At 37.4% G+C, this 25965-nt stretch overlaps 1 protein-coding gene across 1 annotated transcript in view; it reads left to right on the forward strand.

Moving 5' to 3' along the window:
* The window catches only part of LOC135210881 (sodium/potassium-transporting ATPase subunit beta-1-interacting protein-like), an 86509-nt gene that overhangs the window by 16527 nt on the left and 44017 nt on the right, over window positions 1-25965 (forward strand). Inside the window, exon 2 of the mRNA XM_064243806.1 lies at window positions 20235-20372. Within this exon, the coding sequence (XP_064099876.1) occupies window positions 20235-20372 (138 nt within the window). The remainder of the gene's footprint in view (window positions 1-20234; window positions 20373-25965) is intronic.

A 25965-nucleotide genomic window follows, 5' to 3' on the forward strand; every position in this document is an offset into this window, starting at 1 on the left:
TGAACGTGTCATTTCATAAATTGTCTTGGCAGATGTTTTGCGGGCGGATGTCGTTCCCGTCCCCAGCCCTCCCTGTCCGGGATGGGAAACGGAGAATAGTAGTAACAATAATGATAGTTATTCTAGAACTGCATTAGAGCTTAACAGGTACCTACAGTAGAATTCGGACCGCTTATGTTTTAAGTTTTGCTTTTTACCTTTTTACATATTAAAAATTACTTATAGTGAAACTAGTAATAATGATAGTAATCCTTCTAATCCAGTCGGTTAGAATGCTTGCATCATGAACGAGAAGAGCCGAGTTGAGTATCTGACATAAATGGACCTCTTTAGGCATTGAATTTATGCCTGTTAGTAGGACTGGTAGGTTGCAGTCAAGAGTGACATGACAGCAGCCTCATCCCAGAAAGCCTTGCTGAAGATCGGAAGCTTGATCCCCCTCCCGAACCTTCCTCTCTAAGGAGAGACGAAATACAGCTACACATACACCCAAACAATCGGCACATTTGTGTGTGTGTTGGAATGTGAATGTGGCGACAGGTACTCGGGAGTGGAGGAGGATGAGAAGAGAAGGTATTTCGAGAGTGAAAGTTAATTACAAGTCCGTGAATCTTCCTTAGCCATGTACGCAATAGCAGTAATAAAGGAGCGGCAGAAGATGATTTGTTAAGGCTGTCTTTTGCGAATGATTACACCGGTTATCCAGAGTTGCAGTACTAAAGCAGCAGTTGGGGTTGTTTATTTTTTATTTTTTTCTTCAAGAAGGTTTACTGGAGAGATTGCAGAATGGAGAAACAAAAAGTGATCTCCGGCAATTATAGTGTGTCATGCTTTGGTGCTTGATTTTTTTCAATTATACTTGTATTGTGCTTGGTTCGGGGTATATGTTTTTGTGTGATTTTCTATCAGTCTATGGTCACTTTTTCACTTTGTTCATGAGTTCGGTATTTTTTTTCTGGATGCTCACCGGGCAAGTTAGCGATTCAGTTCCATACCAAACTAATATATATTTTAAATAAAGACCCTTAAATAATAATAATGACCAGTGTCTTTGTATTTTTAAATAATATTGAACATTACCTTTGTGTTGCTTGGTTTATTGTAGTTATTGAGAAGCGAAGTTAAATCAAAGCAAAAATTTTTTTATTTTTTGTTTTTATAAGTCCGCGATTATATTTATGGTCAGAGGCACAACGGAAATTGGGAAGTGAAGTTAAATAGCGAAAGTTAAAGTAAGTTTTTCAGTGGTTGAATCAGCCGTTGACGTATTGCACCACATATTAAGTTTTAAAGGATATTAAGAGAAAGTTCATCTGTCAACTCTATTCTTCGAAGATCATTGGGTGACACGGTAGATGAAATTACTTAAGCTAAGCGACGAATTTGGGTTTTCGTTTTCCGTGGGCAAATTAGCCCCTACCCCTTCTGGAGTGGCCTTCTTAGTAGCTCTTTTGTTTGTTTATTACCATTTGGTTGTGTTTTCAATTGGTATTTTATAGCACTTTGTAGGTTTTTCCACAGTTTTTTGTGCAGCCTATAATGTGGACAGTTTCTTCGCATGTTGTTGGTCATTTCAGTTTTTGTATAAGTATGTGTACATTTTGAACAGTAATGTTTATTCACTCATTTTTCATAACTTCCTGAATACTTAATAGTGCAGTTTTTCAGCACCATAATGACGCATTCCTTCAGTTTAGCGGAGGTTTACAGAATAGTCCCATTTAAGTGATTATGGGACGCACGTCAAAGGATTATCAAGGTACGAGTCGGAGAGGGAGCGACCATAGCTTACTCTTGTAGGAAATGTGGGAAAATGAGAGTTGTTTATCCAGTTAGTTGTTTTTATCATTATCATTATCAGGGCCAATGGATTATTCAGATCCAGGTAGAGAGAGAAAGCAACGTTCGGAAGAAGCGACGATTGGTGAAAAAATTAACTTTCCAAAAGAAGCCTGTGTTCAAGAGTACAAAAAAGTTGATGTTCTGTTAGAATAGACATTGCGCGGTGGACTTCTTATGATATAAATCTTGAAGGTTAACTGCGTAATGGCTCTCGTTCCCAGCACTAATTATTATGGTTGGGTTTTCCGAGTCATTATGTGCGCGTTGCGTCACGTCCGTTGTTTGCTCTGTCATTGAAACTGGAATCAGTTTATAAAGTATCATAGTCTTTTATATATAGTTATAAATATATTTTAGCTGGATTTTACATTCAACTATTCTGTGTTATCTGTGTTATGATAATATGCGATTTTCTCGTCCCATTTCTGGTTCATTATTGGGAAACTTCATTTAATTGTTGATAGTTGCAGAACGCACAATCACATTACGTTATATTAACTACTTACGACAAGGTTAGGTCTTTGGTACGGTGTGCTGAATAGATTAAGCATTCTGTCGAACAAAAGAAAAAAAATCAAAAGCTGGATCTCGTGGGTGGCCACATATTATATTAAAGTTTGGGAGAGATAGGAATGCAACTTTTGTTAAAAAGTGACCTCTTTCGACTCCCTCTTGATGGCAACTACGGGCAAGAGTGTACAAGCTATACAAAACGACTTAAAGGACAAGAGACATTTTAGGATATCCTTACAGTCTTTGAACGCTGTGTAGCCTTTAGTGTTAGAACCTAGGCCGCTACTGTACATTGTTGTACCCAGAATTCCATAACCTTGCTATTCCAGCTAGTGCTAATTCTATAATCTTACATATCTAGCAGGGTAAAATGATCTATCCTATTCCAAATAGGCTGGGCTTTAAAAAGTCAGTTGATCTAAAATTCTTCGAGATTCGTTATTTTAGAACTAGCCAGAATTTTAGCATTTTCTCCGAGAAGAAATTCTATTGAAACATATTTCTATATTCCATTATGAATAGCCTTAATCCTGGTAGCTAACATTACAAACATCCAGCTTCCTTCCAGGTATCCTTGTTCCGGGAGTATTATTATTATCTCCGGGTAGGAGAGAAGTTCTCTTGGGAGGCGCTATTCAGAATTCCATCCCACTGAGCAGCTTTGATTATGTACGACTAAAGGGGCCCATACATTGAACGATTGTCGTTATCGACACACACACACACACACACACACACACACACACACACACACACACTATTCATACAGTACGAACGATCTCCGCACCGATTTCAGTCTAGGCAGAGATTTTGTCTCGGGAAGACATGGCATCATCTCTCGAAGAGACGTGCGCGATAGCATTATATCGGCAGACAAACACATGCATTGAACGACCCGTGTATGACTAGACATAAGTCGCAAGCCAGCAACCTGGTCTTGACAGATTTCAGCTGAGATCGTTCAGACACGAAACTCCGCCCACCTTTGCATTCAGACAAGCCTATACACAATGTTTTTACGAACGGTACAGACAGTCTTCATACAATCGTTCAGTGTATGGGGCCCTTAAGTTGCAAACTTCTTTGTAGGTTGGCTGTTCCAGTAGCTGGGATATGAGAGTTCTCACTAAATATTGCTCCAGGAGGCCGTTATTCGACATCATTCCTTGCAATTACCTTAAAGTCTCAAATTCAGAATTTTTCAGATGTTCTGTTGCACGGTCGCACTTGTCATACGGTATCCATTTCCGGAACATCACAGCTCGCCGGTGCAATGTTGAATCATCTGGAAAGGTTTTGAGTGGTTCTGTAACCGCTGGAGTAGGCCGATTACACTTCCATAAACACCTGGAAATCTCTACAGGGATGGGCTTTGTTGTTAGCTCTTGTAGGTAGCATAGCTTCAGAGAAAAATAAGTTGAAAAGGAGATAGAAAAAGACGATGGAAAGAAAGATGCCCGTTAATGGCTCCCTTCACAAAAACAACAGAACAGAGTTGAAGTTGAGATCATAAGAATGAATGAGAGGAGAATCAGGGAGAGAATATACGATTTGATTTTATGCGTCGTTTTGATGAGCCATTAACTTCGGAGATGATATAGTTCAACTATATTTTTTAACTGTTTTGTGCCTCCCGTTTATCGTTTTATGTAAAGTTTTAGTCTTAATTATCCAGTGGAATTCTCGCTGTGTTGTACTCGGCGAAGAGTGATTATGCGAATTTTCAAGATTCTTGAGCTCTATTGTACGTTTTCCGCAGGAATATATTCGCATAGTTTTACGTTGGTTTCATGCTAAAGGAATGATTAATTTCTTTTTTTATTCTCTTGAACATGCTTTTAGATGTATTGTACATTCATTTTAATTTTTTATGCTGTAGGTATGTACCGGGTACGATTATTTGCATCTATTATATGCAGACAGTCACAAGCTTGTTAATATATATATCTATATTACTGTGTGCATAATCGTGCATGTACGCTTGCAATTTCTGCAATGTTTATTAAAAGAGGCATAAGTTCGAAGTTCGCCGGTATTGAGCTGTTTAGCACCAAGCCGATGAAACCATGCACTTCTCCATTATATAGCAAATGGCATCTGCGGTCAGTTAACGACTTAACGGAAATTCTCTCTCTCTCTCTCTCTCTCTCTCTCTCTCTCTCTCTCTCTCTCTCTCTCTCTCTCTCTCTCTTTGTTCCGTGCGGGTGTCATGCACGTTTCAAAGACCTGTACCATGAAATGCACGAACATAATCGCCGGCCACCTATTGATTTTATCCAAGTTATAAGTAGGTATTGATGTGACGGTGGGTTCGCCTTGATGCATACCTTCGCTGTACTTACGTCGCATTCATTGTACCCTCTGTATAATTGTCTTTAGGTGTTTAACGGCTTTCCTTGCTGAAACGCTATACGTCATTCGGTGTATGCATATGTTACGATTATTAATTACACATGCATAGTCTCTCTCTCTCTCTCTCTCTCTCTCTCTCTCTCTCTCTCTCTCTCTCTCTCTCGGTAGTCCTCACCTCACTCTCTCTTTGTCTGTCCAGAAACCATCTTTTCTGTCTCCTCTCTCTCTCTCTCTCTCTCGTGCTTTTTCCTTTTCATGGCATTTGTTGATTACGGGAAGGTTTTGACAGCGTCTAGAAACCTATATATATTATGTAAGATCATGCGTCTGTATGACATTTACGTTATCCGCAGACAAAGCAGATGAAAAGTTCGTGTTGTTTGAGTCATGACAAATGGATTTCCAGTAAGTAGTGAGATGCTACAATGTTATGTTATTTCAACTTGGATGTTTGTTGTCCTTCTCATACCTTGTATAATAAAAAAAAGATAAAAGTGGTCGGAGATGGAAGAGAATATTTAACATTGTAGGAATGTTTGAAAGTTAACAGGATTATAATATGTTGATGATGCTGTATTGGCTAACAAAACACAAGATTTACGAAGCATGTTAGAATGAATGCATCTCATGTCTAGAGAGTAATCAAGATAAAGTTTGCCAAAAGGTATGAAATATTGTAAGGAGAAAGAATTGATGTGGTTGGATCTTCCAAATACTAAGGAACAATGATATCTAGTACTCGTTTCTGAAGAAGGAATTAGTGAAAGACTTGAAAAGGCGAACCAAACTAGACGGACATAAATCGTGGTACGGTAATGGCACTAACTAAAAGATTATGTCGATTTGAAAAGACAACTTTACGAAGGACGTGAGTGATCAGATGGTAAGTTAGAGAGAGGAATGGTACCATAAGAAAAAGAGCCGAAGTTCCATTTGTAGACGCGACAGTGATGATTGGGAGATGGAGATGGATGAGATGTGTTTTCTGTGTAACCTTCGGGAGAATAGTGAATAACACGTGATAGTGTTAGATGGGGTCCTGTGAGCACCAGGATCCGAATCTATAAAGGAACTTGGTAGATGGTGTGAAAGTTTTGGATGGGATGGGTCTCATCGTCCAGAGAGCAGTTGTGTTTATAAGTTGAATGGCATAGTGCGTTCACTGGTGAGACACGGTGCTAATGAGCCAACTTTCTCAAGTAGTAGAAATGTTTACGTTTCCTGCGAAAAGGTTTCATCCACGAAACGCAAGTTTATTACTTCTGTGCCTGTGATCATTGTCTTATCTCGGGAACCACAGTATATATATAGCTATACTATATATATATATATATATATATATATAATATATATATATCTATATATATATATAGAGTATTATATATATATTATATATATATGTAGTATGGGTTGCATGTGTGTGGTGTGTGGTGAACTCTTGTACATCAGGTAACTATATAGTTAATTAATCATAACATCATTTATTTTTAGCCAAAACAGAATACCGTACTGTTATGCCACAAATTTATGCAGAAAGTGACCATATTCGAAAAAGGTAAAAACAAAGTATAGGCGATGTCCTGTGGGGTTACTGTATCCTTTTGAATTCACTAAGTAAAGAGTAAATATCAATTTCAGTATAAGGAAGAGATGATATAGTTTGGGAACGTACATTGTTAATGGTAATGTCTCGAATGTAAATTTACTACCTGAAGATAAACATGCCACATTTATGCACATCATTTAATCGTTGGAGCAAGATGTCAATTAAAGCTATTTTAATCGCATATTAAGTAAACCATAATAATGGTTCTAACTGCAGTTGTACTTTGTGTATACGTATTATAAATTGGAACTAACCGTGCACGTTTGCTGCTCAAGTTTTACTGACCTATAGTATAATGCCTATTATGATGTTAAATGAAAATCTCTGATCTGTAGGGGAATATCGATATTTTTTTCTAGGTGTTCAAAATTGGACATGTGAACTTTTTTTTTCTTTAGAGAGAATTTAACATTTCTTAAACATGACTGTTCTTGCTTCCCGGTAATCTCATGTCATGGGGGAGTACTTAGCATATTTCCCCTCTCCTAACCCCCGCCCCCAGGATAACATTCAATTGCTTTTAGCAATGTGCATAAATAGCGTTGATATTGGATCTGTCCTTGGGATTGGATGTGGTGTCTGAAACGGTTAGAATTACCACGTCGATTAGGGAACTGACCGAGCTCATATTTTGTGGTTCATGAAGAGAGACTAACCATTGATTGGTAAGTACTAATATACGTTCATACATGCGTATACAAACATAGGTTTATTTATACACACATATCTATGTGTGTGTACATAAACCTATATGTTTGTGTACGCATGTATGAACGTATCCTATAATATATATATATATATATATATATTGTGTGTGTGTGTTTGTGTTGCTAAAAGATAATTCAGCGAATTTAAAAGCTGCGATTGAAATTTCTGGTGTGTCTGGGAATAAAAGCGAGTCCAGGTTACACTTACGAATAATGTAGTACCAATAGTGCATCCAAAATAGGACACTTTCCCGGAATCTTGTGGAAATATGAACACAGTGGATAGTTTTTTATTTTTTTATATGTACATAGGTTTTTTGTGTATTTAACTTGATTAAATACGGCTGTGTGATTTTAAATGACTAAAGCGCTTATTCCCAGACGTCGTTCGTTTTAAGCGAAACCGGTTTTGATGCCTGTGGATGTGCTGGCGTCGATGGTTCAATGCGTTCGTCGATAAAATAACTTCGAATGTTTGTGTATGTATGTTTATATATATAATTATAATCTATATATATATTTTATTTATAATATATATATATATATATATATATATATATATTATACATAATATTATATATATATATATATATATAATATTATATATAATATATATAATATATATATATTATATATTATTAATATAGAATATATTATATTATATATATATTATAATATTAATATATATATATTGTTATGTAACTATGTAACACGTCAGTTATAATTCCTTTTTGGTGTAAATTTATTCCCAAGGTGTATGGAATTTGTTATTAAGCGATATTTGTGGCCTTATACATACATACATACACACATACAAACATACAATCATCTGTCAATCAAAGATATTTTGTTTCCAAATGTACCAATACAACCATAAAAATCGGAGATCTTTGGCCTTCAATGGCACCACAAACCTTGAACTGGTGTCAGATTCTCCCTCCCTCTACCTACTCTGTATCTTAACCCAGTCGAGATTGCTCTTGTATCATCTTACACACGAGCGCACATTTTAGTTTTGTTGTGGGTTGCGATTGGCAGTGTAATTGTAATGTTTACTAACCCTGTTCTAAGTTTAACGGTAGTTTCCATAGGTAAAGATATCATTGATGGTGCTGACGACAATGGGAACGAGTGACTACGTTGATAATGACGATAGGAATTTCACGGTCGTGTTGATGTGATACCAGATTGACAAGAAGGTCGTGCTGACTCCCGAAAGTTCTACCTTTTTGTATTGTAGTATTTTTTTTTAACCTGATAGGTAAGGTGGGTGAAAGAAGAGTGAGGGCAGTTAGCTAGCTAACCATGGTAGGGAATAGTTTAGAAAGTTAAGTATTAGTAAAAGTAATGTAAGGTGTGGTTATTCCACAATTTTATATGGGCAAGGGTACAATTTTCTTACTATGGCCTTTATATTAACATATTCCAATAATGATTTTACATTATATTAACATGGTGAATTGTATAGATTACATATTTTAAGTTTTATTTCTTAATGGTATAATTCTATTGAACAAAAGTTCCAATTTTCTCATTTTAACCTTAATGTTAACTTATAATGATTTTGAAATATATTTACAAACTAAATTCTACATAGTACTTTTTTACAAGACATTTCTTAATAGTATAATGGTTGAGGTTCATCGCGATGAATATAAATGAAGATACTCTTCTCCAGCATCGGTGGTCTGTGTTGTTTGGGCAGTTTCGCTCTTCTGTTTCTGCGTTGTATATTAGTCAGTCGTCGGGACACAACAATTTAAAATGTAATCGAAGGTACAAATATGTTTGTACATGCATTCTTGCGGTCATGCACCTGTGCATGCGCCGTTTCTTTGAAGCATGCACGCTCGTTGTTTATTATTCATGAGCCCACATACCCTTACTTTTACTCATGGATAATTGCAGCTCATGGATGATCATTGAGTTAGCTTCTGCCGCTACCATTCCTTGGCATGCAGTAGCGCTGCTTTTAGGCTGTGCGGTATATCGGTTGATAGTGGATCCTCAAATAAATGGTTACTTTGGGAAACATTGATCATATGGTTAGATAGCATTAGTGTGCGGCTTCATATTTCTGTTGTGATGTATAGTATGGTTACTGAACTGGATAGCTTTCCCTTCCAATCCCCCCCCCCCCCTCCCCTCTTTATCTGGGTTTTGTTACATTTGTAGTATTCAATGGTGCAAATAAAACATGATTTACACTTTTGTCCACTTAAGAACTTCATAGTTTGTTGATTTATTTAATCCTTAATGATTGGCATTTATATAAGCCAAGGTGGATTGTATTCGGTGTTTTTGGATTGTAAAAGAGATCAAGCGCCATGCCATGGTGTATTTTTTTGTTGTTTGTTTTGGAAACGGCGCTTATTGATGTAAGTAAGGCGTAGATCAATGTAATGTGATGTTGCGTACCAATAGAGAAGTATCAACGACAGTATTTTTACGCTGGAAACTGTTACAACAACAGTATCAAGTGCAGCTTCAGGTTTTGAATGACATTATACTTAGGTCTTGCACTTATGCCTTATAACTGAGACTAGGTTCATTAGCAGTAGAACCTGCGCTCGTGTTTCAAGCAATGACGGAACCATTCACATGTTTTAATGAAAGCTTATGAGTTGTCCTCAAATCACGGATACTTCTTTTCAAACGTTCTCTAATAGGACCATTGTTTATGTACACATTTTCATCTAATGTAAAATCATGATAAAAAAAATTATTCCGAATAAGTTTTACAAGATGCGGAGCATCAGCGAAAACATAAATTTCACGATTGTTTTTGTTTTGAGCTAATCAAGAAAGTAGCGCGTGACGTCACGAACAGCCAGCGCAGACCGCGGTCAGTTTTGGAACGAAGATGGATGGGTTGACCTCTATAGACCTCGGATGGAACAGTATCAATTGTTCCGTTAAAACCACCTATTTTTTCTCCCGTTGACTTAGATATTTATGTACCAGGTAGTTATTCGAATGTGATGGGTGGCAGTTCGGGTGAAGGTGAGCTCTTGGCTGCCAACCGCACACCCAGGTACGGGAGAAACGGAAGTTGAACGCCTTCTGGAGTCATATCCTCCAAGAGGAAATGTTGTGTAGGTGAAATGTCAGAAAGAATCTAATAATTCTGTTATTGTAACAAATATAGCATAAGCCGTCTCATCTGTAAGCAGTAAGCAACACACCAGGTTTTCCGTTTTTGTTCATCTGACTTGAGGTCGTCTTATTAAGCATAGTTTTAGAATAATGATGCCTAGACTATCACGACACCTTTGTTTTTCATATTAATTACTAATATTTCCTATTAAGACCATCATAGTACAAATATATAATTTCTCAGTATCATACATAAATGGGTTCTTTTGTACATTTTTAGAAAGAGTACCCCGTCATATTTATCAGGATTTCTGTGGGAGGGAGGATGACATAACCGACAATGCAAATATGTGATAAACCCGTTACTTTGAAGGTGGTGGTGATTTAATTTGGAGAATTTTCTTTGTTAGTTATTTTAACTCGTAAGATGCTGGCCTCCAGGCGCCGTGGTCGCCTTTATATTTATACTCGATGTTATTGCTTAGCCACTATATTGGGGAGATCATTACAGAGAGATTTCGTGATTTGGCAATTGCGTGTGGTAACAAATGAATAATTTCGGTCACGCTGCGCTGGATATATCACAGGGTGGTATCAAGACGTTATGTCACCCCTGTTCCCGGTAAGAACCGGTCGTCATGCAGTTGAGTTGCACAACAACACATTCACACATTGTTAGAATTTTGGAATTTCAGAATTGTAGAATCCATTTGCTCATGCCGTATTTTTCTCTAGTTAGGATGATATAATTTTAGTTCAGTTTGTGTGTTGTTAAGGAACTTGACGCAAAAGTTAATTTACATCCTTACGTGAATGGCATCAATGTATTTAAGGTTGGGAGAGATAGGAATGTAGTTTTTTTTTTTTTTAAGAAGGAACCTCTTCTTGGGAGGGGTGGATTATTCACCAGGCGGAGGTATGCTGTCTGTGAACGCTCTTGTTTATTTGTGTTATCGCCAAGAGAAAGATGACATCACATGAAAGGAAATCAGTAGTCAGTGCTACGTTTCACGTCATGGGACATATGCTTTAAATATATATATATATATATATATATATATATATATATATATATATATATATATATATATATATATATATATATATATATATATAGGTTTTATATAACGTGTTATATATATATATATATATATATATATATATATATATAATATAAATATATATATATATATATATATATATATATATATATATATATATATATATATATATATAGGTTATATAACGTGTTTACATTAATAATGGTGGCTTCCGGTGAGTGCAAGATAACGGTCTCTCATATTCATGCAGAAATATTCCTTAGAACTTAACCCTACGTCTCTGTTTACATCTCCCTCTGTTGCTCACTTGTTGTATGAGTTTCGTGGATATGAAACCCTTAGCAAGCATTATAGGACAAGGCTTCCATCTTAGTGTTCGTTCCATTGCGAGAATTATAACCCTTTCCCATAGTCTACAGCTCTTCATTTTCTTAGGGTGAATAAACAACCGCAAAATACACCTCAGTGCTGTCAGTATTTTAATCTACTCAGAACTTGTGATTTGATTTATTTTTTTCCTCATTTACATTCGCTCTCTTAACAGTCCATGTTCCATCTTCCTGGCTACCACTTACCGTAATAACACTCTTTGTAATATTGAATTCCAATTTCCTTCGCTTACAAACTACACCTCTGAAGCTTTCATCGTTTTCACAAATTAAATATTTCAAAATCGGCCACTGCATGCTCCAATAACAGTCACTTTTCGTATTTCACAACGTTTCGCAGTCATCATTTCTCTCGACTTCTTAGAAAATATAATACGCCCTTATTTGAGGCTCACTGGTGTGCCAAACCACTCATTATCACGTCTCTGTATTCTTTAGGAGGAGCAAAGATATCCTTCACAGTACACATTTTGTTGTCCTTTCCTTTCTTTCATAAAGGTTTTAATTGTCTTGTTTTGTTACTAGCAGAAGTAACATCCTGCACTAGGAAAATCGTCGACTTTCGACGTTTCTGGTTTTGTGCTAATTGTGATCCCATACAGTCAATAAACAGTCATGGATATATATATATATATATTATAATATATAATATATTATAATATATATATATATATAATGTTTATACTGTATAATCTATAATATAAATAATATATATCATAATTTTATAAATGTTATATAAATGTATAGATATATCTATTATATTAATATTATATAGATATATATATAATAAATATAAATGTATATATATATTATATATATTATAATTATTTTATATGTTATTAATATTATATACACATTTTATATGTAGATATTAATATTATATGATATATATATATAGATTGATAATCTATTCTATATATATTATTGTATGTATTCATGTGTTAAATGTAGTTTGTAATCACACATCATTTGTAACACTTTAGTAGAGATTTCTTGCTGTTTGTTTTTATGCTAAGCAATATTTCTCCTTGACTAGTCTTTGTAAAGTAATTTTCAGGCTTAGTGACTGATTTTAGTGCTGTTTTTAAGCCAAATTCTTTACATTTATTGTAATATTTTTAAAATGATGAATTGAAGTAAATTCGAAAAAAAATATTTGCACTCAGCTGTACAAAAGATATTTACCAAGACTGAGTGACAGCATTAGATGTACATTTTTACACTATGCAAAAGTTATATATATTCGCCTTCCAGTAATATATTGAAAACTTTAAGTGGTAGCTATTGTGCAATAATATGTAACAAAAATGCGAACACATTATCATGATTTTCAAATGAAATTCATATAGCAATATATTTCTATGATCGGTGTGTATAAAGTTAATCTTGTTGGTATGACCATTAGTTTGTTGTAGCTTGCAAAACTGTGATAAATTAACCGTGATTTTTTAATACTGCTGGTCGTCTATTCACTGAAGCCAGGCAACATTGTGTCTGGTTAGCACTTGGAATGGTGACCACTAATAAAATACAGAACGTCTTTTAACACAAGCTTCCAAAGTCGTCGGTGGAAGCTTCATCCCAAAATCAGTGGTTTAGGTAGGGGGGTGACACCAGAAGCAGTCCCCTGAAAGGATGATAAAAAATGCGTGGAAAGATATTGCGTGTGAATGATTGAATTTTGTAGCCTACATAATACATTATATGCATGTTAAGATATGCTCTCTCTCTCTCTCTCTCTCTCTCTCTCTCTCTCTCTCTCTCTCTCTCTCTCTCTCTCTCTCGTTTAATCTAGCTTCATCCGTAGAAATGTGGTTGTTACAGTATCTCTAGCTGCCAACATCCACTCGAGGTAGGTATGTTTGTCCTTGACTTTTTTTTGTGTGCAACACATGCTTTTATTACAGCACTGCGCTGCGTTTAGTGCAGCACTGCCCTCTTTCAGTGTAACGCAGCGCCGCTTCCTATTCAGAATCGTACTGCCTTTATTTAGTACTTTTGGCTGCAACACTTTGATATCTGTAGTAGTAAAACATAGTTATTTTTATTACAGCACTGGGCTGCATTAGCGCCGCGCTGTCCTTATTATGGAACTTAGTGCTGCATTTTATATGATATATATACTGCATTTATGTACTACTTTTGATGTAACACTGAAGTCTTTAATAGAAAAGTGTGTGTGTTTTATACTACCACTTTTTTTTCGTAAGTGGAAAGCTTAGTCTAGCCTTACCGCAGCTGTTTTTACTGTCGTCTACTCTTTTATGCAGTACTGTCCTGGTTTTGTTTAACTCTTCGGACGGTTCCTGACAATTTATTGCTGTTACTGCAACACTTGATCTGCTATACGCAACCCCTCCCCCTTCGAGCTTGCTCTTTCTCAGGCTTTATCCCCCCTCCCCCGCTATCTCCTCCCCCCGTCCCCTCCATCCCAGCAACCTTTCCTCTCCTTGGCAGGTGCAGCGTCTGGGTTCTCTCTCTCTCTAATTCCTTAATAACAAATGTTGACAAGAACACACTGTTGTTGGGACTGCGCTTGACGCTCGTACTCTCGCCTTATATATATTGGGATAGTGGGTGTTCTGTGACAAAATACTGTACAAGGATGTACTTGAGTAAGTGAAGTATGTGATTGGCTGTGAGAGAGAGAGCGAGTGTTTGTTGCGTGATGTTACAGCTAGGGTGGTGATTTATTTTATATTTGTGTGGTCACTGAATGTGTTCATGTACGAGAGAGAGAGAGAGAGAGAGAGAGAGAGAGAGAGAGAGATCCTTTGTACTGTCATTTTTGTTCTTTCTCTTGCCGTCGGTAAGTTTTGCTTTACAAGATACATATGATTTAGGATTCATATCTTTAAAACATCAGTATTGAGGTCTTATCTCTTTCAAAAGCTTTGTCTTTTTTTTATTATTTTTTTGTGTTGCGTTGTCAGACAGTTTTTGTTGTATTATCGATAGTTATTAATTCTTAATATCGTCCTAATTATAGTAACAAGGATTATTTTTCCCAAAATAATGGCTTTAATAACAGTCGTTAAAATGAAGGCAATGTGTTACCAGCAATTAGTCGTATGCCATTAACCTCGGTGCTCGACCATATGTTGCCAAGCAATGTAAGAGTTTGTGTATATTACAAAAGTTGACGCCGTCAAGTCGGTCGTTCTTGTTCGTACGTACTTATTTTGTATTTTAGTAAATATTGCTTAAAGATAAGGACTAACCAGCATGGCGACAGATGCTCTAATGGGTTTGTTTGGAGTAAGAAATAAATGGCGGTTGTTCAGTCTGGGTCTCTTCACTATCTGGAGCAATTGAACTGCTGTACAGTTTCATTGTACTTGACGGAAAAACTTCAATTCTGTACACTTGTGGTCACATTCGCTGACGCTATTTTGAAGCACGAGCTGTAGAGTAGGACTCTCTCTCTCTCTCTCTCTCTCTCTCTCGGAATTTTTGAAATGGTTCCGACTAAGCCCAGACAATTTGACACGTGACTGGCGGTTGTTTACCAAGGTGTGGGTCATGTTTCCGCTCCGTAAAATGTAGAATGTCCATCTTTGATTTTCCTGAACTTCCCGCCTTTGTAACCTTGGTAGATGGATTGCTATTGGGGTGGATGTATTGCTTCTCTTTTTCTCTTAATATCTCTTTATATATGTGTGCATGTATTGGTTCTCTTTAATCACGAGAGAGAGAGAGAGAGAGAGAGAGAGAGAGAGAGAGAGAGAGAAGGGGGACACGGACTTGGATTATAGGAATACACAAGCACGCACGCGGTCGTACGCGCTAGACCAAAGAAATTTTTGCGGCCTGGCTTTCAGGAAACTGAGGTGCTGCAGCTTATTTTTTCTTTAATTTTAAACTCTCTCTCTCTCTCTCTCTCTCTCTCTCTCTCTCTCTCTCTCTCTCTCTCTCTCTCTCTCTCTCTCTCTCTCTCTCTCTCTCTCTCGTGTCTGTTTATTATTAGTCGCAAAGTAATGAGATAGGCAGAAATTCAAACCACCAGCCTGTCTGTAAAGATATCTGTTTATCGTTTCAGTGGAAGGGATTTGGCGGGAATTAAAAGACCCTTTTGGGGGGGAAACTATATCCCCTCACCTCATCCTACTCCCACTCATGTATTATTTATGGTCAGAGGAGGGGACCCTGGGTAATTTAATATTGTGGCAGTGTGTGTATGTGTGTGTGTGTGTTTTTTTGTGGGGGGGGGGGGGAGGCGTTCAATTTTCGAGGTTGTCACACGAACATATTTCCAGGCTGTCTACATTCTCCCACACAATTATGTGCAAGTAACGAATAATCTAACATATTGGGTCACAATGTAATCAGTCACACATTTGTTAAGCAGCGTTATGTGAACTCGAACATGAAACATTTTTTTTTTTTTTACTAAACGTACTGTTAAGATGTATCGTTTTCATTTTTTTTTTTATTTTTTTATTTTTTTCTTTTTTTTAATAGAAAGTATGTGAATATTGCGAGGCACGATTAAACTCATTTTCTCTAATACCAATCTCTACCAAAAGGGCAGTATGAACTCAGTACTCTCATCGTTTATTGACAGAAATTCCGGCTCGTAAGTAGGAGTCTTGGGTTCTATCGGTTCTATCCGATAGTGGTTACTCGATTGCTTATAGTTGAAGCTGAGAGAGAGAGAGAGAGAGAGAGAGAGAGAGAGAGAGAGAGAACCGACCTGGGTTATCAAAATGTAGGAAAAACCACTACATTCCATTTTCTTAACGTGTGTGAACTTTGAAAATGCAGTACCTAATAGTGAACACATTATTTTGTATTTACCTAGAGATCTGTTCACTACTGCGATGTGGCTTCGATTTCCGAATCCTCGCTCGATGCACAACCTGCCTGCTGGATTTGTTCCCAGTGAATAATACCTTCGATTATCGATGGATACAGTACACGCCAGAAACAAAGGGAAACGGGATGGGAGATGCTATCTTCCGACTGTTAGGTAATTGAGGACACAAACTTGAGTGTCTGAGCGTTGTGAGATCTCCGCATAATTTAATTGCCTGTTATCTCTTTTTCAAGAGAATGCTTGATTTTTTATTGCTTGAGACTTACAGCTGCACATAAATTAGCAGCTTGCTCCATAGATGCTCTGGGAAGCACGGTCTCACTCCAATGGGCAAGTCGTATTTTTTCGCTTCGTGTGTCAGTCTCGTGTCGATTTGATTTGTTGGTTGAACAAAGTGACCAGAGACACCGATGAGTCATCCAGCCATCAAGGAGAAGGGGAATTTAGTACTATCAACTCAGATATTTTGAATGGGATATGATTGCGTCGTATGGGATTTGCTTATGTCTTGTAGAAATGGATCGTGGGAGGAGTGTTGGATCGTGAAGTTTTGCGGATGGTTGGGAGTAAAGTAAGTCAGAGTAAAGGGCGTGATTATTGGAAACTTGGAAGATAGAGCAGTGGTTGGTCATCTGGATGGTAGAAGAAATGATGCTGTAAAATCTTGTATGTTTTTGAAAGTAAATATAAGATGAGAAAAGGACCGAGTTACGATATAGGTGACACAGTAAAGATAACACTGGGCGTGTAAAGGATTAGAAGAGGTGTGTGTCTTTGAGAGTCATTGGTGGAGTACGTAAGGGGATTAATAAGTGTGTATGTTGAATGCTAATAAAAAGAAATGATCGAAGCTGTTGAAATGAATGTTTTACTTTGTATGTTTGGCACATACTCTGAAAAGGTTGAGAATGTGGAGTTATGTAGAAGTGGTAAAAACGTTCGCCTAAGTGGATGGCGGGTTTGAAAGAAGGGGGGGGGGGGAGGGGGGAGGGGGGCGGTAAAATTTGGGGGGGGGGCGCTTGGGTTATTGAAAAGTGAGGGCCGTAATAAAAGAAAGCGTGGGAGTGGGTGCAAGATAAAGGTTTGCAAATGGCGAAAAGGGGAAGGTATAGCAAGGCTTCGCTTGTAACCACAGGAGGGAAGCTCGGCTACACGTGGTTAATCCACAATTTAGCAGTTTGAGTATGAATGTGATATAGTTCCCATTGTCTGGACTCCTTTTGTATCAAAGGAAACACTATATATATATATATATATATATATATATATATATGATATATATATATACTCGTAAAATCTTGCAGCAGAAAGAATTATTCCATCGTCGTAACAACTGCTTATAGCCGATTCACTTTCTCCCGCTCTGCTTAATAATCCAGTTCCTTTATTGATCTCTTCCAACGTTAGTCCGTGGGAACCACAATTCAGTATCCGGTTACAGATCTGATATATAAAGTCTAAAGTAATGAGTGACTGGGAATAGAAAGTGGTGGAATTAAACTGGAATAATTGACCTTCTAAAAGTTATGGAATTTGGCAAATTGATTAAAGAAAGAAAAGTTTCATTTCCCGTCATTTGCAGATTTCAACACTTTAAACGGCCGCAAAGGTTGTTGTCTGTATTTGTCTGTTTGCAAACTGCCTGAAAATACAATCCAAACGCAAGGCTATTAATCATAGCGACTCTGTGTCAAAGAAAAAAAACCTCGCAGAACAGTAGTTACCATGACAACGCCTGCATCACAAACCCTCTCATTCACGAGAACCGCCATAACACAGGTAGCGTTTTTTTTCTTTCTTCCTTTCTTTTTCCCCCAAGGACCAACGTGGACGCTGAGTGGAGTACGTCCCGGTGTAGGGCGAGCGTGGTTTACCAAGTCGTACCAGCCATACCCACGCCTTGGGAAAAGTTGGGGAATAGCGTTTTGGCCGGAATGATGGAGGGTGGGAGTCGGGTAGGAAAGACGGGGTTTGCGTGTGTGTGTGTGTGTGTTTGGGCGCGCTCGCGCGTATGGTCGGGGGAAGGGGGTGTTCACTCGACCCCACTTCCCGGATACCATTACAGTTATGAAGTAGCCTTTAACCCTCACCTTATATGCTAGCCACACACAACACTTTGACCGACCTTCAGCCTTCAATCATTTGTTTTCGCCATGCTGACCTATTGCATTCGTCCTCCCACCCCACTTCCCCCTTCTACAAGTTGTAAGATCGCCATCAAAGCGTATTTAAGATGGCGAGTAAAAAAGCATTGCCTACATCCGGTGGCAACGAAGTTATGTTGCATTTACATGTGTAAGAAATTTTTTTAGGGGGTATATTGTAACACCCACATATGCGTGTACATGTAAAACGTACTGGTTAATCACTTTTAAAAACAAAAGAAAAACACGGTACCGATATGTTTTTTTTTTCATTCGGCTTTGCCCAGTTATATGAACATTCATAAAGAGAAGCAAAATAGACAAATCTTGTTGGTGTCCAGCGGGAGCGAACTTACAAACATCAAAACGGGTGAATGAAAAGTAGTAGTTTCCCCCTCAGACGCTTAGATACCAAAATGTAGACTTTGGTCACTCACTTTGTTCACCTCTCTGGTGGACCCTTGTACTTTTTAAAAATATGGGGCTTCTTCTATTTTATAATTGTCTTTTAGTGTGTTCTCGTCAGTATCGTAGCTCCTGCAGAATATTTGAGTTTTTAGTTCTTTTTTAAATTTGCACAGTGTACAAATACTCGTTTTTGTTTTGTATGGGTCAGTAATGATGTCAGTTTTCTCACAACATTCATAGGGTCGTGGCTTTCAAGTAACTAAAAATTCTTTTAACACATTTATTATCGTTATTATCTAGATGTAGGTTGAAGTCGCCACAACTTAATATATTTTTGTTGTCAGCTAACGAGTTGAGGACTATTCTCATAAATTGATGAGAAACGGCACATAAATTGGTAAATAAAGACATAACGAAGTATTTTTATCATACTGGGATTGGGCAATTTATTGCCCTTACTGTCCGCACCGTATATAGTACATGTTTGCTACGTATTTTCAGAAATAGGTGAAGGAAATTAAATTGAAATAAATGAACTTATACTTCTGTGCTTTAAATGGCGTTTTATGAAACTCGAAAGTTTTTAAGTTTCTTTATTTTAAACAATTTGCTGTTTATGAGTAACTAACTATACGTAATATTTTTTCTTGTATGGCGTATGCATAACATGTTGACAGTATATATATATATATATATAGATATATATATATATATTATATATATATATATATATATAGTTATTATATATATATATATATATATATATATATATATATATATATATATATATATATATATATATTATATGTATGCATGCTGCCTCCCACCCCTTTTGAACTTATTTGCTCATCGTTTGTCTTGATAGAGGATGATCAAAAAAAAGTATTTATCAGCAATCTCAATTTTAGTGTTGCAGAGTTAGCAGTTTTGAGTTTATATGCTGATATGTGAGTCAGGTTCTCTGACATACATGCTTATCCTCTAATTAAAGTGACTAAATTCCAGAGCTATTCACTGAGCTGTCTTACCTAATAGGCTGAAAACAGATAGCTGGTAAAACACTGTTATTTTTTTTTATCAAAGCAGATTTCTAGATCAATACTCTTCACTCCTACTAGGCTAAATAAGTTAAAGCATTTCCATGGTGATTGGAATAATGCTTGGTGAAAAATATTCTCAAGGTGCAAGTTGTCTGCTGTTTTTAGTGTCCAAATTCCACCAGCTGACTTATCATTTGTATATTTCATATAAAATTATTTGATTTATCATTGTTATGGATTAACACATTTCTTACTTTCAGGTATCGACAGCAGAACGACAAGTCTTTGACTTTTTGGGATACATGTGGCTGCCCATTATTGCCAATTTCTTCAACTTCATATTTGTCATATTTGGTTTCTTTGGTGCGTTTCAGTACAGGACCAAATATATAATAATTGTAAGTATATACTATGTACTATTTTTTTTTATTTGGAATAGTGGCATTGTATGTTTGGTATTGATCACATTTTTATTGTTAATTTTTTAAGGATGCTTTTATTCTAGATTCAAAGTTAATGGTCTTAATGAATTTCAAAGAGACTTGAGGGAAAATGTTTAGGACTACATACATACATTTTCCTTTGTAAGTTAGCCTTAGTATTAAATATTTTCACTGTATTTCACAAAGGTGTTTTTAATGCATGTACAAAATTCTCTTGGCCAAATGGAGATTATTATAGCTTGCATTTTTAAGTGAGGGAGAAAATTGAAACGGATGGATATTCAGGTGGGATGGACAGCTAAGGAACTAGAGGAAAAGTAGAATAAAGAAGGCAATGCAAGTAGGACCCAAGGCACTACTGCAAGAATCTTTAGCACTGCACACATAGCACTGTAAGAACTTGGAAAGTTATTCCTTATAAGGAGTAATTGGAAAGAAAATTTGGTTCTTCATATTAGAACTACAGTGGACCCCCGTATTTGCGGGGGATGCATACCAGACCCCACGGATACTTAGAACCCCCTCTAAAAATGCTTATAACTGCCTATCTTGAAAGTTCAAATACCAAATGTATACCTTAAATAACTTCCTATTTCAAATATACCTTAAATTACTATCCTATTACTGTATTAATCTTTAAGATTATATTATTAATATAATTTCAAAGTTATCTTAAACATAAAAATATATACTAAGCCAATAACACAGAGAGAGAGAGAGACCGTTGAATTGCAACATCATGTTTTTTAATTAACTAGGGGTATGTTTACTAGCATCACAAGGAATTAATCACAGCATTGAGCCAAAATTGGGGAGTGAGAAGCTGAACAAAGAGGGGGGAAAGTTGCATTGGGAGAATGGAAATGAAATACGTACAGACAAGAGGCAAAAACAATCACTGACTGCACTAAATTTTACATCTCACAGTATCTGGAAATCCTGGGTCTCGTAGTCTTCTCATCTGCTGCTATTTCTGTGAACTATGCAGGTATAAGAACACTTGTGGTATCCCCCAGAGGAGGTAGGGGAGCAAAAGGGGTGAAGTGGAGTCTGCAGGGCTTGAGAAAGTTCTGAGAGTGTCTGAGGCAGAGCTGCTGCGGCCCCGTTCTTCTAAAATCTCACCTGGGTAGGCACACCCTCATTCAGGGTCCCCTGTGGCGAGTAAATCCAGAGCAGCCAATGGGAGCAAAGAGAGGTTTAGAGAGAATGGAGGCTTCTAGTTATAAAGAGGTCTTACTTTTCCTTGGTTCTGGCTTAAATCCTGAACAAAATATAAACTTTATCACTTACACCTACTGAGTACATCATGACCATTTCTTGAAGCTGATTGGTTGGAAATAGTTTTGAAAAGTTTGTTAATCTGTGGTTCATTTCCTCTTCATTTATTTTGCAATGGTTGTTTTGCCGAACTAAAATACGTTGTGCTGATTATAATATAATTCAAGAGGAGGTGAAAGACAGTTCTGTTATTGCAATGAAGTTCATAAACACCTGCCAGCCAGGAACTTGGGAACGTGAGGTCTTCTATGTACAAAGACAGTCTTACAGGAATGCAAATAAGACCATTTGCATTGAAGTTCTGAAAACAAAAAAATAGACTACTAAAATATTTGGCATGTGTTATATGTTCCAATAATTACATTATCTTGGGAGTAGACCCTCTTTTAAACAAGTCTTGTTGAAAAGGATGGCTGCATCAGCTCCATTAATTTTGTATAGAGTCTTCTCTATTTTCCTTATTAAGGATTTCTCAATGTTGCTGAAACTGGCAAGCAACGTGCCAAGGGGGGGGGGGGGGGGGTGCCTGGGTCTTCCTTACACAGGTGGGCAGCAGGAAGGGTTCCTGTGTTGTATTTAGGAAGGGTTTTTGCTCAAGGATGAATAACGCCTCAAGGAGGTGTAGGCAACGCTGATCGGGGGCTATTCCTTGAGGCGTTATTCATCCTTGAGTAAAAACGCTTCCTAAATACGACACAGGAACCCTTGCTGCTGCCCACCTGTGTAAGGAAGACCCAGCCCCCACCTCCAGACGATAACACCAGCGCCCAGGACGGGACCAATATCGAAGAGGTTGGAAGAAATACCAGGAGTTACGTCACCACGGTCGCAGCCAATGAAAACCTGGCTCCAGGTGACGCAACACACCTGAGAAGGTCAACGCGCCTCGAGAGTTTCCGACGCCTGGCCGCCAGCCAATGAAAAGTCGAGCACCCTCCGGGTCTTGCAGGAGCATCCGTGAGCGCCCGCACGACCATGATATATAGCAAAGGACTCGCCACCAAGATTCAGTCCTCCAGCAACCATCACTGTGACTATGCCCTGGCAGATCTGGGCAAAACGACGTCAGAGAGAGAGAGAGAGAGAGAGAGAGAGAGAGAGAGAGAGAGAGAGAGAGAGAGAGAGAGAGAAACTTGCAGTAGTAATATAGTATGTATATAGCAGTAATAAAGATAATTCAATATGACTACACCGGATTAGACGATCCCCTTTGGCACGTTCCTTGCCAGTTTCAGCAACATTGAGAAATCCTTAATAAGGAAAATAGAGAAGACTATACAAAATTAATGGAGCTGATGCAGCAATCCTTTTCAACAATACTTACATTAGTTATGCGGTTCTCTTTTAATTTTACAAAAAATATATGAAGAGGTTGGCGAAGAGGTAATGAAGGCTACATCTTTGTTTCCAATAATTTTCACCATCTCTTCATCTTTGTGACAAAGAGCTGTTTCGTGGCACAATAATACCATTTTAGCCTTGAAGAGCTTCATCGTCGAAGATGTCAGTTTAAAAATACAGCCCTGGGAATTGCTATTTCTTTTATTAATCTTATTAATATTTGAAAATTAGTTACTAGGTAAATCATTTATTTATCATACTACAAAACAAATAAACATACATAAGTAAGAGCGAGATAAGGAGAGAGAGAGAGAAATTTTATTGTTTTTGTTTAATCTCATTAAACCAAATATTTGAAAATTAGTATTATAAATTATTATTTACCATAAAATGTAGTAGTACCCTTAAAGATATATATTTCCAGTGAAAACAGAGGGAGAGAGTTACCATTATGATATAATTTAGTATGTTGTGGAGGAAGATTATTGTGTGTATTTCTTTAAAATACTATCACATGAATCTCTTAATATTTGAAAATATTAATAAACATACTATACCTACATGTACCATAAAAATTCTCTCATCTCAGAGAGAGAGAGAGAGAGAGAGAGAGAGAGAGAGAGAGAGAGAGAGAGAGAGAGAGAGAGTTACAAGGAATTACAAAGAGTTACAAGGATTAGGATGTCACAAAGACTTGTTAGTCCATCCGAGGAGACATCATGTGCTCACTTATCTGTAGGAGCAGGTTTTACTTTGCGTTCACAGTGTCCTAATGATTTTGTCTAACTTTCTTTTAAACTCTTCCACACTGTTGCTATTTACAACTTCTGGTGGCAATTTATTCCACATGTCACATATCTTGTATGTAAAGAAGTTCCTACAATAGGATGTGTTGTATCTCTTCTGTTCTAGTTTCCATCCATTATTTCTTGTCTGGTTTTTGTTTAATGTAAATAGGTTTTTGTCTTTTGTTATGCCTTTCAGTATTTTAAATGTTTCTATTAGTTGTCCTCACAATCGTCATGTTTCTAACATACATGTTCAAGCTCTCTAATCATCTTCTGTAACCTATTTACCTGATGGAGGGAATTAACTTGTGGCTCTTGCTTGTACTCCTTCTAATCTAAATATGTCTTTTCTTAGTGTTGGTGACCAAAACTGTACTGCATATTCAAGATGGGGGGCTAACTATTGATGTGTAGAGCTGCAGCACCATTTCCTTGTTTCTGTATTTGAACTGCCTCTTTATGTATCCCACTATACTCTGTTTTTTTTTCCATCTGTCCATCCGCCTGTGGTGTTTGCGCATGGTAACACTGCGTCCAGGGCTTTAAATAATATCCTATTTCGAATATTAACGGTGTAATTCGCATACAGTAAATTATTAAAACTTTTCAGTTGCAAATGTACACCCAGATATCCTTTTATTTACCTAAAACTTACACATAGCATAACTATTTAAGGCTCGGGATGCAGTGTTACCATGCGAAAACACCACAGGTTGATGGACAGATGAAAAAAAAAACAGAGTATAGTTTCTGTGCCTTCTTTTCAGCTTGTATGCACGGTTTTGTGGATTTTAAGTCTTTGGTAATAATGACTCCAAGGTCCTTTGCTTGTTTTTGTAACACTTTACACTTATCTATGTTAAGAGGCATTTGCCATTTTTTTTACCACTCTGTTATGAATGGAGAGAGGTCCGCTTCAAGTTCGATATGAAACAAACAAAAAAAATTCAACACCAACAGTTGAAACTGGGGATATGAATATAGAAAGAAACACTAACACAACAAAGGTTTATTTAAAGCTTACTGACAAAGATAAATGCAGAATGGTATCTCCTATTTACATAGAAAAGGTGAAATCTTACACTGCATGAACTGGGGGAACAGTGAGGTAATAAAAGTACTTGCCGACCAGTTTTGCAACTCGAAGCGATGGCTTCACAAAAGGAGAACTCTAATGGTAGAGGCCTTCTTGCCTCCGTATTGCAGAAAATAATGTCTACTCTTGATACTTGAAGGGCAGGAACTCCCCAAAACCTCTAGCTGAACATTTCTTCTCTGAAGTCTTTCTCAACGTCGAAATAACTCTTCGTCCACTCCTGAAGACGACTTGACCAGAATTCAACCAATTCTCGAGTGCCTTTTTCTCTCTGATCCTTCGTCGGTTCCTTCTTCTCTTATCTCTCTCGGATTATCTCTGATCTCTGATCTCTGCTGCTGAGCTCTCTCTGATCTGATCTGTGACTCTTACTAATGATCTCTTACTCTGTGACTAACTGATGATCTCTGCTTTCTCCTACTTCGTCCGTCGTATTTATACGGCATTCTGGGGGCGGGGCCTACGGCGAGCGTCACAGACTCCCGAGATTACCGGAACGATTTAGAAGTTTCTCGACGAAGTATTACATCAGAAATCGCGGCGTTCCTCATGTCACGTCGGCGCCTGTCAAGTTCCACAACACTCCTGCTGATTCTAGAACCATCATGGGAACAGGCACCTCCAACACCTGCGTGAATGCCTCCTTGTTGCCGAACTTCTCGAAAATGCGTTTTCCTTTCCTTTATCTTTCTTTGCTATAAAGCAATTACCGTTACACACTCCTATTTTCTTTAGATCATTTCTTAAACTTTCCACTGCATCTGGGTCTGCTGCATTTACCCCTAGTTTGGTGTCATCTGCAAATTTGGCTAGCCTGCTAGTTAAGCCTACATCAATGTCACTAATGTAAATAAAAAACAAGAGGGCCAAGGACAGAACCCTGGGGAACTCTGCTTGTTGCATTTGCCCATTCTGATTCATTCTTCACCATTTATTATGACTCCTGTTTTCTAAAGTTAGCCAGTCTTCAACCCAGTCTGCTGGTTCTCCTACAATTCCCAAAGCTCTAAGTCATCAGAAGAGAGAGAGAGAGAGAGAGAGAGAG

Source organism: Macrobrachium nipponense, chromosome 4 (assembly GCF_015104395.2).
Source record: "Macrobrachium nipponense isolate FS-2020 chromosome 4, ASM1510439v2, whole genome shotgun sequence".
Classification (NCBI taxonomy): domain Eukaryota; kingdom Metazoa; phylum Arthropoda; class Malacostraca; order Decapoda; family Palaemonidae; genus Macrobrachium; species Macrobrachium nipponense.